At 35.3% G+C, this 17,916-nt stretch overlaps 1 protein-coding gene across 2 annotated transcripts in view; it reads right to left on the reverse strand.

The window, feature by feature from the left end:
- TDRD3 (tudor domain containing 3) overlaps positions 1–17,916 on the reverse strand; it is a 159,577-nt gene that overhangs the window by 71,102 nt on the left and 70,559 nt on the right. Inside the window, exons 4-5 of one of the 2 annotated variants that reach the window (XM_021697897.2) lie at positions 11,661–11,821; positions 7,105–7,246 (exon numbers count right to left, since the gene is read on the reverse strand). In XM_021697897.2, coding sequence (XP_021553572.1) covers positions 7,105–7,246; positions 11,661–11,734 — 216 coding nt within the window. In that variant the 5' untranslated portion in view covers positions 11,735–11,821. Of the gene's footprint in view, positions 1–7,104; positions 7,247–11,660; positions 11,822–17,916 lie in introns of those variants that run through there. The other variant, XM_021697896.2, reaches the window with a different exon arrangement.

Here is a 17,916-nt window from a genome sequence, read left to right on the forward strand (position 1 = left end):
CTTCAAAATAAATTTTTAGACATAAAAACTATTAGCAAACAACATACTTGTGATATTGTGATAAAATATATACATATATATATATATATATATATTTGGTCTTCTTCCCCAGTTCCTGGAAGAGAGCTCCTAAAACCCTTGGAATTTCCTGAGTGATAGGGGTGAGAGGAGCATCTTCTGTTACTCATAATAAGCTTCTTTGAGGTTACCTGAGTTCATGCTAATAAGGTGACTATTGCTGGGCCCCCAGATAGTTCCAGGATCCGGGCTGGTTGCTAGAGGCACTACTAATGTGATTAGAAGGTAGGAGACTGAGTTAATCACCAATGTCCAGTGGTTTAGTCAATCATGCCTATATAATGAGCCTCCAGTGAAACCTTAAACAATGAGGTTCAGAGAGTTTCCAGGCTGGTGAACATATCCATGTGCTGGGACGGTAGAACACACCCAATTCTATAGGGTCAGAAGTTCCTATGCTAGGGACCCTTCTAGATCTTGTATTTCTTCATCTGGCTGTTCATTTGTGTCTTTTATAATATCCATTATCATAAACCTGTAATAGCAAGTAAAGCGTTTCCCTGAATTCTGTGAGCCATATAGCAAATTATCAAACCTGAGCAGGGGGTCATGAGAATCCCCAATTTGTAACCACATTGGACGGAAGTGTGGGCAACCTGGGGACCCACTATTTGCAATTGGCATCTGAAGTGGTGGAGCAGTCTGGTGAGATTGAGTCCTTAAGCTGTGGGGTCTGTACTAACTCTGGGTAGTGTCAGAATTGAATTAAATTTTAGGACATGCACGTGGTGTCTATACAGAAGCGGAGAATTGCTTGGTGTGGAAAATACACACATTTGGTGTCAAAGTGTTGTGACTAGCAACAGTTCATAGGAATACTTAACAATAAAAGTGATTTCTAATTATTTAAAGAGATCATATTTTTCTAGTTTATGATATGGAGGTTACTTTTAATTATAGTAAAATTCCCTTAATAAAGTCTTGTCTTACAAATCAATTTATACTTTGAAGAAGTAATCAGCCCATTGTTCTTTAATAAAAATAAGCTTCCAAACCCTACTGATTTTAGTTTCCTTTTTTCCCCTCTCATATTTAAGACTAGAAAGATAACAACACATTATAAAAATGGGAAAAAAAAGATCATCCTAGCAAAACAATTTCTCACATCATAATGTCTTTCAAAAACATCATAAGGAATCTTCTGAAGGACTCCTTTCAGTCATCTATTCCTATTTGTTTTGTTTTTGAGGTATTAACATGTCTGTTAAGCACTAGTTGTCATTTAATACGTCTTTTCAACTTTAAAATTTTTTGTGCATATTTAATAATTATCATTAGAAAATGTTATGTTTAAAATATGCTGTTAAACAGTGGGTGGAAAGAAGTTTTAAAAACCATCATGTGCACTTTTCAAACATGTTCTAGAGTTCCTGAATTATGTAGAGAATACTATGCATTTTAGGTAATTTATATAAAGAATGCTAAGACTAGGGGTGCCTGGGAGACTCAGTTGGTTAAGCATCCGACTCTTGATTTCAGCAGGTCATGATCTCAGGGTCATGAGATGGAGCGCCGCGTAGAGCTCCGCACTCAGTGGGGAGTCCGCTTGAGTTTTTCTCCCTCTGCCCCTCCCCCCCCTTTCAAGCCCTCGCTCTTTCTCTCTTGAATAAATAAATAAAATCTTTTAAAAAAAGAATGTTAAGACTAAAGGCAGTAGTACCATTCAGTTGATTAAGCAAAGAGTAATTTAAACCATATAGGAATGTCATATTTCCTTACAAGCTATACTTAAGATTTTAACCTATTTAAAAAAACAGCAAATGGATACAATTATCGAGGGGTCCTTTTCTCAGCTTCAGTTTAGATATAAGAATAGGATTATTTAAACACCAATCATTTCAATTTATACTATAACTTCCTCAAAAAGCTCACATAAGCTGCTAATAATACCATCTCTCAATACACATCATATAATTTAAAACATAGGATTTAACTTCTCATCCTGATGGATATACAAAAGTCAGACTTCATCTCCCTCTATAAACAAGTAGGAATCTGGACAACATGTAAGAAACAACTGTTTTAAGACACAGGACAATAAGTAGTGTAGGACTATAATCCATGAAAGAAAGAGAAAAAACAAAACAAAACAAAACAGATGAGCTCTGCATTTCTGCTCAGTAACATGATGCAGACAGAGTGCAGAGAGCCAAGTTGAGAAAATGAATTTCACAGTTCAGGCAGGCTGAAGCAACTAGAAGTTATAGGGCAGAGTTTTGTAAAAGAGGGACCTGTAGAGAAAAGAGGCTCCAGAAACCAACATTTGAATTCCCTAAAGTCATTGCTGAGAACCAGAATGAGCAAAAACAACAGCAAGTTTTAAGCTTCCATTTATAATAGCATCAGAAAGAATAAAATACTTGGGGATAAACTTAAGTAAAGAAACCTATACACTGAAAACTACAAAAAATGCTAAAAGAAATTAAAGATGATACCAATAAATGTAAAGATAACTTGTGGTTATGGATTGAAAGAATTGTTAAGATGTCAATACTACTCAAAGTGGTCTAGAGATTCAATGCAATTCCCATCAAAATCCCAAGAAGTTTTTTTTTTGCAGATACAGAAAAATTCATCCTACAATTCATATGAAATCTCAAGGGACCCTGAATAGCCATAACTATCCTAAAAAGGCCTCACACTTCTCAATTATACAAATTACTATAATCAAAATAGCGTAGTACTGGCATAAAGGTAGACATATGGAACAAAAGAATAAAGAACCCAGAAATAAACCCTTGCTTGCATATATGGTCAAATGATTTCTGATGAGGGTGGACAAGACCATTCATTGGGGAAAGGAGAGAAATAGTGCTGGGAAAATGGGTATCCACATGCAAAACAATGAAATTGGACCCTTAACTTGTATCATATACAAACATTAATTTAAGTTGGATCAAATACCTAAATTCAAATCCATAAAACTCTTAAAAGAAAACACAGAAGCAAAGTTTCATGACATTGGATTTAGCAATGATTTCTTAGATACAACACCAAAAGCACAGGCAACAAAAGAAAAAATCATGAAATTAAACTTCACCAAAATTAAAAACTTCCAGGGGCACCTGGGTGGCTCAGTTGGTTAAGCAACTGCCTTCAGCTCAGGTCATGATCCCAGGGTCCTGGGATCGAGCCCCGCATTGGGCTCCCGCTCAGTGGAGAGCCTGCTTCTCCCTCTCCCACTCCCCCTGCTTGTGTTCCCTCTCTAGCTGTCCTTCTCTCTCTCTCTGTCAATTAAATAAATAAATAAAATCTTTAAAAAAAAAAAAAAATTAAAAACTTCTGTCCACCAAAGGATACTACTGACAGAGTCAAAAGGCAACCCATAGAATATGAAAAAAATATTTGTAAGTTATACAGCTGATAAAGAATTGATATCCAGAAAATACCAAGAACTCATATGACAAAAAACTATAAACAAACCAGCTAAAAAATGGATAAAGGACTTAAACACTTCTCCAAAGAAGATATACAAATGGCCTATGAAAGGCTACTAAATATCACTAAGCATTAGGGAAATGCAAATCAAAACCACAATGAGATTCCACTTCACACTGATTAAGATGATTATTATAAAAAATAAAATAAAATAAAAAGGATTGGCAAGGATGTGGAGAAATTAGATCTCTTGTGCACTGCTGGTGGGAATATAAAATGGTGCAATCACTGTTGAAAACAATATGGCAGTTACTCAAAAGATTAAACATAGAATTACTATATGACCCAGCAATCCTACTTCTGGTTATATGCCCAAAAGAAATGAAAGCAGAAACCTGAACAGATATTTGCACAATCATGTTCATAGCAACATTGTTCATAATTAGCCAAAAAGTAGAAACAACCCTAATGTCCATCAATGGATGAATGAGGAAAATGCTGTGTGTGTGTGTATGTATATATACACATAGATACACACACACACACACAATGGCATACTGTTCAGCCTTAAAAAGTCAGGCAATTCTGACACATTCTACAATGGGGATGAACCTTGAAAACATTAAGCTAAGTGAAATAAGCCAGACACTAAAGGACAAATATCATATGATGCCAGTTATATGAAGTACCTAGAGTAGTTGAATTCATAAAGACAAAGTAGAATGGTGACGACCAGAGACTACGGGTGGCTGTAGGGGGTTGCAAAGTTATTTCATGGGTACAGAGTTAAAGTTTTGGAAGACAAAAATTCTAGAGATGGATGGCTGTGATGGTTGGATTAACAATATAAATGTATTTAATGCCACTGAATTTTACACTTAAAATGGTTAAAATGTCAAATTTTATGTTATGTATACATTACCATACATACATACCAAAGAAAAACAACAAACCCAGATCTGTCATGGGAACAGGGTGAGGGACACGAAAATGTTACAGAAACTATATCACTTTGTAAATTACATCTGGTTCAGAACTCTCTAGAACTTGTCTTTGTCCAACATACAAAACATTTTGAGGTTTGAGTTCTTCGTTTCATCACCTATCACCAATTTGTTATAGCTATAACACCTGCACATGGTTTAAATACTGCCCAATGTCCCCTATTTATTTTACAGAACAGTTAGGGTCCTCTTTCAAAATTAACTCTATGGTTTATGGTTTCTATGTGTACACCTGATTTCTATGTGTACCACCTGCTAGATGCTTGTTAAGTAATTGAAAATTCCCCATGGTTTCTACATTACTGTGGTTACCAAATCAAAACGGCAACAACTACGAAACCAAAGAGAACTATAACCATATTAAGATGTTTTTAAACGCTTTTTAATGTAAATTTTTATTGCCTCCTAACAAGAAAAATAATACAGCTTTCAGGAAACAAAATGCAAACATAATATAATAAAACATTACAAAGACAACTATCAAACTACTAATAATCAGTGTGTGTGTGTGTGTGTGTGTGTGTGTGTGTGTGTGTGTGTTTTAGGGGTAAGGAAGTTTCTAGGAACATTTAACTGCCTTTACAGTTAGTGAAGTCGTTCTGGCTGGGGTTGGGTAAGTAATATAAGGTACTGGTCTGACTTGAGAACATCTTACCACATTTTTTAAAAATCTCTAATAATAAACAGTTTATTAACTTGTGAAAAGAAAGAACTATATGAAATGGGTGGGATTTCTCTAGGAGATTCAAAGTTCATAAATTTGGCTATTTCTGTAAAACTATCAAGCCACTTCTGAATTACTTGCTTTTGTAACATTTTAACTAAACAGTGCAGTTATGGAACATTATCTTATACTGCATAGCACTGAAGACCTAAGTGTAGCACATTAGTATAATAAGTAATGAATACTAAGGAATAAAAAATGTGCCTAAATTTCTTTATCTATTTACCTCCCAAACAGAGGCACTTTCAAACTAAGAAAATAGAAAAGAATAATGTATCATAAAATAGCAAAAGCTTCTATTGCTAGGCCCCTTGGCTCATTCTAGGTAACAGGCAAAATTTGAGGGTAGCACAAGAACATCAATTTTAGCAAAGAGTAATTAGTTTTATGTGCTTTGTAACTCACTCATTCCACAATCATTTGTTATAATGTTTTTTGTATGTAAAGATCAGGGCTCTGCTTCAGAGATACCTGAAGTCTCAGATCTATCACCTATTAGCTCTGTAATCATAAAATAAGTTCCTTAGGTCCATTTTCTATGGACATAATACTCCCTCATAAGACTGTTAGGAGGATTACATGGTATACTGATGTAAGAGCCCAGCACAATACTACAGACTGTTCAACAAATATTCATGAAATTGAACAAAAGCACAAACAATTCTGACCTCAAAAAGTTTACAATCTATTAAAGGAGATAATTAAACGTAATTTTAGTGTTGGTAAAAAGTAATATGCTTCTTGATTCAAATAAAATGTTCCAAGAATTCCATAAGGAAGAACTACTTCAGTTGGTAAAGAAGCAAGCATTTGACCAGGGTCTAAAAGCATGGGGACAATTTGGTGCAGGAATCAGGAGAAAGAGAACAAGATAAATGATATAAATGTGGGAAAAGCCTCTTTTCCCCAAAAGTATAACTGAGGGAAGCACAAAGAATCAAAGAAAGAGTAAGTAGTTCCATTTGGCCAGAACAAAATCCATGTAAAATAATTTAGAAAGTTAAAAAGGAAAACTGGAACCAGAGCTAGATTGTAAACAGCCTTGAATGCCAAATTAAGGCATTTGAAATAAAAGCAGGGGTGATGTGTTCTGAGTGATGCTGAAGGAAGATAATCTTGAAGAAATAAATAAAATAAATTAGAAGATGAAGAAAGTATATATGGAGAGACCAGTGAAAAGGCAACTGCAATAGTCCAGGCGAGAGATGCAAAACACTTAAACTAAAATAATCAAGTTGTGAATATTTTAAAAAATTTTAAAAATGAGCAAAAAAAAAAGACAAACTATAGCAACAGCAATAGACCTGGAGAGCAAGAGACTGATTTAAGATCTGACTGCAGTGGATCAACAGAATTGGTTGCTGGAAGCAAACTAGAGACAAAATCACTAGATAACCTAGGTGACTAGGAGGATGAAGATATTGCTAATATAAATGGGGAAAACAACTGAAGTGCCTAGGAAGACAAGGCAATAAGAATCTCTCCATTAATGTGAAATTCTATATATACAACTTGCTTTCAGTTATATGTATGTGTGGTTGTACATGAGACAAATAGACATAGATTATATTCATATATATTCACAAACACTGGTTTTTTGCAGAATTATACACAGATATATTATACGTAGTTTATTAATGGTATCTTGGGAGTTTTGAAAACTTGTCAGTAAAGAATTACTTTTTAAAATATGTAATAAAATGTGGTAAATACTGAAAAATGACATCTGCTCAAGACAAAGAATATACTTAAACAAAGATATAGTTTTCTGTAAAGATCACTGTGTTCCATTTGATTCAATCTGACACAAAATAGTAGTTTTACTGTTCATTATGGGAAGATCTCCTTAAAATACAGAATGCCATAAAAAAAAGTGCAGTTTTTTTAAAAGTTCAACCATTTTTCTTAGTTTACACTTACTCTTTGTAACTCCCATTTCTCAATAAGGTGTTCTACTTCACCACCAAGAACTGTGGTGTTAGAGTCATTCAAGAGCAGGAATCCATTTTTTATATCCACAATGCCTGAGAGCTTCACTTTAGTTCCAGGTGGTGTGTTCAGGCTAAAGCAAACCAAAGCAAAAAAAAAAAAAAGAGAGAGAGAGTTAAAACACACTGAAGCTCCTTCCCCGAACTCGAATTCAGTCCTGAACCTGGTCAAGCTCTTCAAAACACACTCATACATAAACTTTTTTTTCAGGAAACTGGCTATATAGTGCGAATAGATTACCTATAGGGAAGAGGTCAGAAGACCAGGTCCAAGGCTGTCACTTTTTACCTTACTAACAAATGAACTTCAGTTTCCCCATTAAAAAAAAAAAAAAAACAAACAAACGTGGACAATAAAAATCACACCTCACAAACTTGTAGTAAAGATAAACAGAACTGAAGATATGGAAGTACCTTCCCATGCCATACACGGCATGCTGTACAAATGGAAAACTTGCCATTTTCCCCTGAGCTTTGACTATGCATTACAAAGATACACTATGTGCAAATTAAATTTCAATACACAAAAAGACATCTGACCAGTAATAATCCTAGAAATTTTACATCTATATGAGCTACCATAATCCATACAAACAATGCTTCTTTTTGTTAACCATCTAGTTAAAGATCAAATGAGAATTATTTACTTTAAAGTTTAATTTAATTTAATTTAATCTTAAAAGAACTTGTTTGTAATAGGCTAAATATTATCAGACTTAGGGAAAACAGTACACGATGACCCCTTTTACAAAAACCAGAGACAAAATGTTTATCCCCCTACCAACTGTTTGTTAGAAGAAACAGTAGAAGGAACCATTTCATTACTGAGATTTATTCTAAAATAAAAGCACAGATACTGAGTCCCACCCCATCTCTCTGCACATGCAGCAAGGGACAAAGTACTCTAAATAGGAGTAAAGACTATTCTCATACACTGAGGACAAATTAGAAAATCAGGCTGAAAGGGCTTCACATGGTCCACATTTTTAAAGCTCAGGATATTCACCATGTGCTGATATATGCAACAGCAAAATCAATGAAGGCATTGATATCACTGGTCTGTTTTGAAGAAAGATGGCTTTAAAACAGTATTAACAAGAAGAAATAGAACACTCTTGTTTTTAAAGCCTCATAGATCTCATAGAAAGTAAGACATTATCTGGTAAAAACTATTCTGAAGATCCCAAGCTTTGTCATCACATGTAACTCATAGAACAAATAGTCATAAACAGCTGTGCCTAACCTAACCCTTAAGCAGAGAGCTCTGTGGTAGCAAATAACAATATCAGACTTCAGTATCAGCAACAATTGAATAGTTACACTAAGTGAGTAAGTTTTTCCCAATTTCAGGCAATCAGCAGATTGAGATTTTCATAACTCTGTATCATCATTTAAGGATTAAAAGAAAGTTTCAACTACAGGATGCTATACTCTTTAAAGAAACTATTATAATTACTGAATTGTATCATTTACATAAAACTTATTCTTCAAAACCATTTTTAGCCAATAATTTCTTACAAATTGGTGAAATTGGAAAATGCAATGAAAATCTAGAAACAGAAATTAGCAATGAAACTAACATAGAACTTAGAAGACTGGATGCAAATTATAGGGACATTTAAGTTGTGATAATATAACTTTAAAAGCTAATCCGAAAACAAATGATAAACTAATTTTTGTATAAAATGACTGTACCTTTCTCAAACTCTCCCTAATAGGATAAGAGGAAAAAGTTGTCAAATTATTTGAAGATGTACTTAAAATTTCATTAGGATAACTGATAAAAAATCCCACTCACCACATTAAATGATAGTTCTATTCCCACAAAAAGATAAATATGTGTTAAAATTCTAACATAATTTTTAATACATCACCTTCAGGGCCCTAACTAACCCTTATTCAGAGAGCATATTTTGGTTTAATTATTATTTTTATTGGCACCCCAAAGTGCCTCTACTCTCTCTTCAATGCAATTTTTAAAAAACTATAACAAGACAAATAAACACAAAAACAGTGAGAAGTGGGTGTTTAAAAGTTGAAGCCAGTCAGGAAGTAGAACAGAAGAGCTGAAAAAGCACCCCAGAGAAATGCATTGTCCACTGAAGGCAACACAGTCCATATTAGATCCTGGTGTATCCTCTCTAGTGAGTTATTCTACTTTGCTTCTAAGATAACCACCAACCAATATTACTTCATTAAAAGTCTCCCAAATGTTCACATGTAAAAACAGTTCTGCAGGCCGTTGCTTTTACAGCAACAAAAGCAGACATGCTACTTCAATGGTGAGTCATTGGGCAAATGGTAGTATTTTTTTTTTCAATTGTCAAATTGCAATAAATTCAACAAAAGAAGACAGTTAACAAACTTTCTGGACGACCTTGTGTTTTCATTTAGCTCAGAGAAATACACAGCAGTAAAATCAGAGAGGGTGCCATTACACGGCAAATCTTTCTGAGTCATTTATGAACTCCTTTGTAGGGGGTTTGACTGAATTTGTCAGTGGAGAGCTTTCTCCACAAAAGCAGGAACCCTTCCACTCTTCAAAAACACAACAGGGGCACCTGGGTGGCTCAGACGGGTAAGCGTCCAACTCCTGATCTCAGCTGAGGTCTTGATCTCAGGGTTGTGAGTTCTAGCCCTGCACTCCATGCTCAGCATGGAGCCTACTTAAAAAAAAAAAAAAAGACAACATAATACAAAATCAACAAAACCTGCTTTGTATATAAAACTCAGTATTTTGGACAAACATGTATCTTCTAAGGAAGGAAATTCCTTTCCCAGAGGCAAATACAGGTTGAAGGAAGAATAAAAAAGAAGGGAAATTACTGAGCATGGCTTGGAGGCCTCAACCTATCACATTTCTTCCCACATACCACCATCCCAAATTGCCAAAGCTCTTCAGGACACCACGTCTCTGCATGCGCTATTCCCCCCCTTACCATTCTCGAAATACCTATTCATATTTTAAGTCTTATTCCTGGCTCCCCCCCCAGCAGACTTAATTTTCTAGACTCCTAATCTTTTTTTATTTCCTTTTTTTTTTTTAAAGATTTTATGTATTCATTTGTCAGCGCGCACGCGTGCGAGAGAGAGCGAGCGAGAGAGCAGCAGGCAGAGGGAGAGGCAGGCTTTCCACCGAGCAGGGAGCCCGATGCGGGGCTCGATACCAGGACCCTGGGATCATGACCTGAGCCAAAGGCAAACGCTTAAGGACTGAGCCACCCAGGCACCCCGACTCCTAATCCTTTTAGTTGATATATTTATTATAACTTATATGCCTATGTGCCTACCTCATTAGCAGAGGAGCTATTTGGGGGCAAAATCTAAACTCATACATTGCTGGTAGAAATGTAAATTGGTCCAACCACTATGGAAAGCAATATGAAGATTCCTCAAAAAACTAAAAATAGATCTACCATACAATCCAGCAATTCCACTTCTGGTATACACCCAAAGGAAATGAAGGATTTTGACCAGAAATACGTACTCTCATGTTTACTGCAACATTATTCACAATAGCCAAGATATGGAAACCACTCGAATGAATGGATAAAAAAGATGTGGTACATATACACAATGGAATATTATTCAGCATGGGAAAGGAGAAGATCCTTCCATTTGCAACAACATGAATGAACCTTAAACAATTATGCTAAGCAAGATAATTCAGACAGAGAAAGACTATATATCATTTATATGTGGAATCCAAATAAGTTAAACCTGCAAAAGGAGAATAAAACGGTGACTGCCAGGAAATGGCGGGGAGAGATAAGATTAAAGGTGTTTAACAGTACAAATTTGTAATGAGTAGTAAACTAGCCACAGAGATCTAATACACAGTATAATAAAAACAGACAACAATATACTATAATTATGTAATGCGATAAATACTGTTACATTAGGGATCATAATATGAGTATCAAAGTAAAATGTTGTACAATTTAAACTTACACAATGTTACACATCAAATTTATGCAAATAAAAATAAAAACTTCTCATAAAAATAGCCAAAAGAAGAATTTGGAAAATTGTTCCTTATAGTGTTCCTTGTCCTCTCAGAAAGTGGAGTGACACATGTCTCTAGCTTCAATCATTTCCTAGGAAAACTCATTTGTCCATAAAACTTTTCTAGTGTGCTGGACACAGCTGTCAAAGAAGAAATGGTAACATATTCAGGTAAATTGTTCTTGGAAATTTTTGAATGACCTAAAATTTACTGAAAAAAAAAAAAAAACAAACAGAAATGATTACTTTTCTTACAAAAACACCTTGAATTTTTTTAAATAATTAACATTTAAGGAAAGAGTAACTCCATTCCTATTTTCCTATACAGATAAAATAGAAATTTAAATTCTTTAATTTCTTTTGAAAAATTGTAACAGGCACTTATAATAGTTCATTCCTTTTTCTAAAATTCCTAAAACAAAATCCATTTTGAATAGCATCTTCACACTCTGTAACAAATATACAAATTAAAGTGTCAATCACCTTATTTTTGACATATAACTAAATTCCACAGCTGTGCAACTTATATGCCCATCAGTCATCTGCAAACGCAGCATTCTTGGTGCAGCCTGAGATTCTTCGTTGTCCTTTGGTGCAGCAACATTGCGAATTTTTTGAATTTGCAAAACACATGGACCTTCAAGCTGTCAAAACACAAAGGAATAAATATCACTTTCTAGCCATGGCTTTGTTTTTAATTTATTCTGTTTCTCTCTTCCTTAATGGTCATACTTCATGATTTATAATAATTTCAATTAAATAAGGTCAAAAGTAAAATTATTTAACACACATCAGGGTTTGGGGGGATTGAAAGATAAAACTTCAAAAGGGTCTTCTGAATTCATTAATTCTGAATGCATTTTCAGAAACTAATGAGAAAACTTGAGGAAAACAAAGTTGTATTTCTGGATTAAAGGTGTATTAATAGATGCTTTTAGTATTATGTGCTCTAAATTATTCACATGCACCCCTCCCCATCTTCTCCCATGTAATTAAGGGACATGGAATTAAAGAATTTAGTAATTTTTTAAGGGACATCAACTTTACAGCACCAGTTGGAAGGAGTGTTTACTGTTTAAAAACATCAGGTTTAAAGTACACCTTCTTCTGGCATTAATGAAGAATACAATACTCCAAAATTTAAACCATGTAAAGTTCAAAAAGTGTGAGCTGTATTTAATTTATTTTCACATTATCTTTTTAAGTAAATTTAAATCTAATGCTGTATTACATGCCTGGCACTAAAGAGAAGAAATGCTCTCTCTGGCCACATTTCAATCAAAGCCAAAAATAAAACTGATGGACTAAACAGCTCTTAAAAATTTTATATAATAAAATGCCCAGGATATAATTGGGAAATGCTGGTAAAATCTGTTTACATGGCTGAAAAATAACTTTGTCACAAAGTCATATTTTCCACATTATAAAATATTATACCTTTCAGTAGTATCATACCTCCAAAGGGAAAAAAAAGGCTACTTTTTTGTTACATGGTGTTAAGTAAAATCTTTCTGTGCATATTAATGTAATTTATATTTTCAGCAAAGAAAAATGTGAAATGATTGACAAACATTTATACTTTATTTCTTGAGTAAGCATGTCCCAAGTTAACAAATTTCTACTTCATATTTACCAGTATTTTGCCTATAGAGGAATAATTTTGTTATAAATTTAGTCTTAAAGAATATAATTAGAAAAAAGAGACTAAAATTTCATTTAATTTTCAGTTATTAAAAAAAAAAATTCCAGGGGCGCCTGGGTGGCTCAGTCGTTAAGCGTCTGCCTTCGGCTCAGGTCATGATCCCAGGGTTCTCGGATCGAGCCCCACATTGGGCTCCCTGCTTGGCGGGAAGCCTGCTTCTCCCTCTCCCACTCCCCCTGCTTGTGTTCCCTCTCTCACTATGTCTCTCTCTGTCAAATAAATAAATAAAATCTTAAAAAAAAAAAAAAATTCCAAGTTAAAACAAGTCCAAAATCTTTTTTTTTTTTTTAAAGATTTTATTTATTTATTTGACAGAGAAAGACACACTGAGAGAGGGAACACAAGCAGGGGGAGTGGAAGAGGGAGAAGCAGGCTTCCTGCTGAGCAGGGAGTCCGATGCGGGGCTCGATCCCAGAACCCTGAGATCATGACCTGAGCCGAAGGCAGACGCTTAACGACTGAGCCACCCAGGCGCCCCAAAACAAGTCCAAAATCTTTAACAAGTACAGATAAGCTGTGAATTCAGGATGAACCTTTCCTTTTGCTTTGTTAATGCCATTAAAATAAGGACATTTAAATGAAACCACTGGCAGGTTATAGTTATTATAATGTTTATCGTTCTCTTTATTTTACTACTCCTAATATTTTTAGCTTAGACACTGATGAATATACAGCTTGTGCTGTCCAATATGGCCCACCACCCATATGCAACTACTTAAATTTATATTTAAATTAATTAAAATTAAATGAAATTTAAAATTCGACTCGTGAGTAACATTAGCTATATTTCAAATGTTCTGTATCTGGAAAACACAGATATAAACTGTCTACCTCACTACAAAAAGTTCTATTAGACCATCAGTGATCTAATCTATGTGTTCCAAAGTGAGATTCACGCATCCTAGGGAGAGCACATCCATCGAATCGTGACAGGAAAACTTTTGCTTCTGTTTAATTCTTACTAAGAAAAAAAATTAAACTTTCCTAGTATTTCTTATCCAGCATGACAAGGGCACCCTAACTCGGTCATATGAAATACAGATCACAATGTATCTTTATGGAATCGGGGAGTTCTACATCCCATGAGGGTTGACAGGACACCTTTGCTGGTTTTGTTTGCTTTCAATGTGTTGTAATAAACTGCCTTTTATTTGTGTGCAGTTCAGTGGATATATAGATTATATTACCTAGTTTTAACCATTAATGATAACAAAATAGACAAGTATAAACCTATGTTAAGATTCTACCAAAGAGGGCGCCTGGGTGGCTCAGTTGGTTAAGTGACTGCCTTCGGCTCAGGTCATGATCCTGGAGTCCCTGGATCGAGTCCCACATCGGGCTCCCTGCTCGGCGGGGAGTCTGCTTCTCCCTCTGACCCTCCCCGCTCTCATGTGCTCTCTCTCTCATTCTCTCTCTCTCAAATAAATAAATAAAAAATCTTAAAAGAAAAAAAAAAGATTCTACCAAAGAAACATAAATAGAAGATAATGTCAATGACACACAGGGTTCATCTACATCCTAGTTGACCATGCGTACAAAACGCTGGGGAATGCTAGGAAATAAGACCTGCCCCTGGCTCCTAATATTTCCTAGCAAGCAACAAGTTTACTTATTTAATTACTCCATCCTGGCCTCTCTAGTCCTTTTAGTGGATTGAATAGTGGCCCCTCCAAAAGATACATCTACCTGGAACCTGTAAAGTAACCTTATTTGGGAAAAAGGACTTAGCATACATAACTGAGGTCAGGATCTAAAGATGAGATCATCCTGAACTGGGATGGGCTGGAAATCCCATGATGAGTGTCCTAACAAGATAAGGGGACATAAACACACAGTATAAATACACACAGAAAGATGCAGGCTATAAATGCCATGTGGAGATGGAGGCAAAAATTGGAGTTTCACAGCTACAAGGCAAGGAATGTCAAAGACTGCTCACAGCTACCAGAAGTTAGGAAAGAGTCATGAAACAGATTTTCCCTCAAGCCTCCAAAAGGAACCAAACCTGCTAACACATTGATTTTAGACTTCTGGCCTACAGGACTGTGAGAGAATAAATTTCTATGTTTCATGCCACCAAGTTTGTGGTAATTTGTTACAGGAACCTTAGGAAACTAATATACCTGCTCATGGAATGACTTATCTGGTTGGGAAGAATATATTGTATATACTGGGTTCATTCTCCCCCTTCTTTTTCTTGAGATCTAGCTAGGAACTCTGAGGTAGGAGGTATTGACTCAGGCTCTTCACTGGATTGACACTACCATGAAGGAATGTGTTAAGTCTGCCTGGTTTGTGGTTCAGTGGGTCCATAAACCACATCTTTCAAAGTAATTCTCATTAATAATAAAGTTGACATTTTGGCCCATATCTCCCATGCTTTACTTCTCAATTGATTCAAAAGCAAAGTGGAAAAGGAGGCACTATTCATTAGACTTTTCTTAGAAGAGTTTACAATCTTTTCATAGTCACTTCTCAATGTGAATCATCAAGCCTTAATATTAGTGATTCCACAATTCAGAAATGTTCTATAAGTAAGCCAACAGATATAATGAATGTTTTCATTATTATGTTTACAAAATTCAGTTTATTATACTCTGTAGTAAACAAAATACATAAGTATAGGACCTAAATAAAACACAAATAGCAGAATAAAGTGCTATAGTTCTAACATTATAAATCCTAACTCTAAACCCTGAATCTAAAATCATCTAAAGGTGGGGCACCTGGGTGACTCAGTCAGTTGGGCATCCAGCTCTCGATTTTGGTTCAGATCAGGATCTCAGGGTCATGAGATCAAGCCCAGCTTTGGGCTCCACGCTCAGTGGGGAATCTGCTTTCCCCTCTCCCTCTGCCTCCCAACCCCCCACTCGTGCTCTTTTTCTCTCTCTCTAAAATAAATAAATAAATCTTAATAAAATCATCTAAAGGCATCCACACTACTGAATGAATATTAACCTCAAAATCTGTGCCCAACTAGTGTCAAGGGCAATCCCAAAGTAAAATAAGATATAAGGGGCAGAGAGAGAGAGAGAGAATCTTAAGCAGGCTCCATGCCCAGCATGGAGCCCAACGTGGGGCTTGATCTTATGACCCCGAGATCATGACCTGAGCCAAAATCAAGAGTTGCATGCTTAACTGACTGAGCCACCCAGGCGTCCCACCCATTTCTTTAATGTCTGATTTTCTCTTTTGCATGAGTAATAAGGAACAAGTAAAAGAAATTACCGTAAAAAGTTTAAATAAGTAAGAAGAATTCATCATTGTCTCTCCAGGTAAAGATTTCTCATCATAATAAATGATATAAAATATCTGCCAGAAATATTATCTGAGGCCAAAAAAATTCACCCAGGCTTCATTCCTTCCTCTCCTTAGAAAGACGGACACCTCTGTCATCTGAACTCCTAACCAATCATATAAACTGATATGCAATACCAGATATAAATGGCTCTATTAGTTTATTACTTTATTGATCATATTAAATAGCATTCCTGTTTATTAGTGAGACTCTCCAAAGGCTGGATGACATGGAACCAGTTGTCTACAGTCTGATCACACCTGGAAAACAGATTTTTCTTTAGGACTCTAGAAACCATCCAAATTTAGACAGTCTATGATACTATGAAATATCTGCTAGCCATTTCTTTTTATAATCTTATCAATTTCCTTGAGAAATAAATTTCCTCCATCAATACCTAACAACATAAGCACCAGATTCTCCATCAAACCTAAACATAGGGCCTATGAGTATATTAATTATGAAGGATCTATGAGTATGATTAAGTTCTGATCAAATTTCCAATATTATTGCAAAGTGGGTTAAAATTAACAGACTAAAAAATTTCATCCTCCACTGTCCTTTTAAGTACTTAAAATCATAATTCATTTCATTCTCTATCACTACTTTCAAAGCATTTCCAGTGGTGGCTTCAATAAGATTTCCTAGGGTTCATTTTTTCATTCACTTATGTCTAGAGAAGTTTTTGACTAGACCATTCACATCTCTACCTTAGGATCTAAGCAACTGGACAAATGATTCCAGAAAGCTGCCTTGGAAGAAGAAAAAGTTGTTCCGCTATAGCTACTTTAAAAGCCTGAAGGACAAGCTTTAAAAATCATTTATGATGCTCTCTTTTTTAACCTACTTCTTTGCCCTGTCAAAACAACTCTTAATATCATTTTAACAAAATTTTATTTTAATAAACATGAGGATAGGGCAGGAAAAGACCACAGGGGAAAAAAGTATGATTTGTCACACCCTGTACTATTTTAAGGATAATATCAGACTCAAGAAAACTAGAATGAAAGACAACTATCTCCACACTGTTAGAAATTTCAGAACATTCCCCACATTATCCATTCAGGCATCTATAGTAAATCTCAATTTGGTGGACATTTTCCTCCAGAGAAGGCCTATGTGTGCTTCTGGCAATAACAACCCTGAAATTGAGAGAGCCTCAACTTTGGGCTAGTGGAAAGGTAGCAAAACTAACCTTAGCCAAAACCTCAGCTCACTCAGCTCACCCCCATGAGCTCCATGTACCCCTTCTAGAAGAAAGCACAGATGATTCAGGTGCCCAGGATTCCCATATAGAAAGAGCAAGAAACATGAAATCACAAGAAAATATCAAGAGACTCATAAGGAAACAAGCCACAAAGCATGAGAATCATAAAATAAATAAATAAAAAATTTAAAAAGTTAAGTCTCTAAGACCTGGAGAATTTGGAATTATCAAAAATAGACTATAAAATAATAAGCCTGGTCTAGAGAATTTACATAGAATTGTGAACCTAATAAGTAGGGAACAAATATTCTTCTCAAGCAAACATGCAACATGTACAAATACATATCAAGCTATAATGTAAGCCTCTATGAAATTTCAAATACAGCTCTCATTCTGTCCAAATTCTCTGATCACAATATAACTAAATGAGAAATCTGTAACAAAAAGAAAGAAAAGGATATTATTTTATGATTAAAACAGGCAACAGGGGCGCCTGGGTGGCTCAGTTGGTTAAGCGACTGCCTTCGGCTCA

This window comes from Neomonachus schauinslandi, chromosome 3 (genome assembly GCF_002201575.2).
Source record: "Neomonachus schauinslandi chromosome 3, ASM220157v2, whole genome shotgun sequence".
In the NCBI taxonomy this organism is placed as follows: Eukaryota; Metazoa; Chordata; class Mammalia; order Carnivora; family Phocidae; genus Neomonachus; species Neomonachus schauinslandi.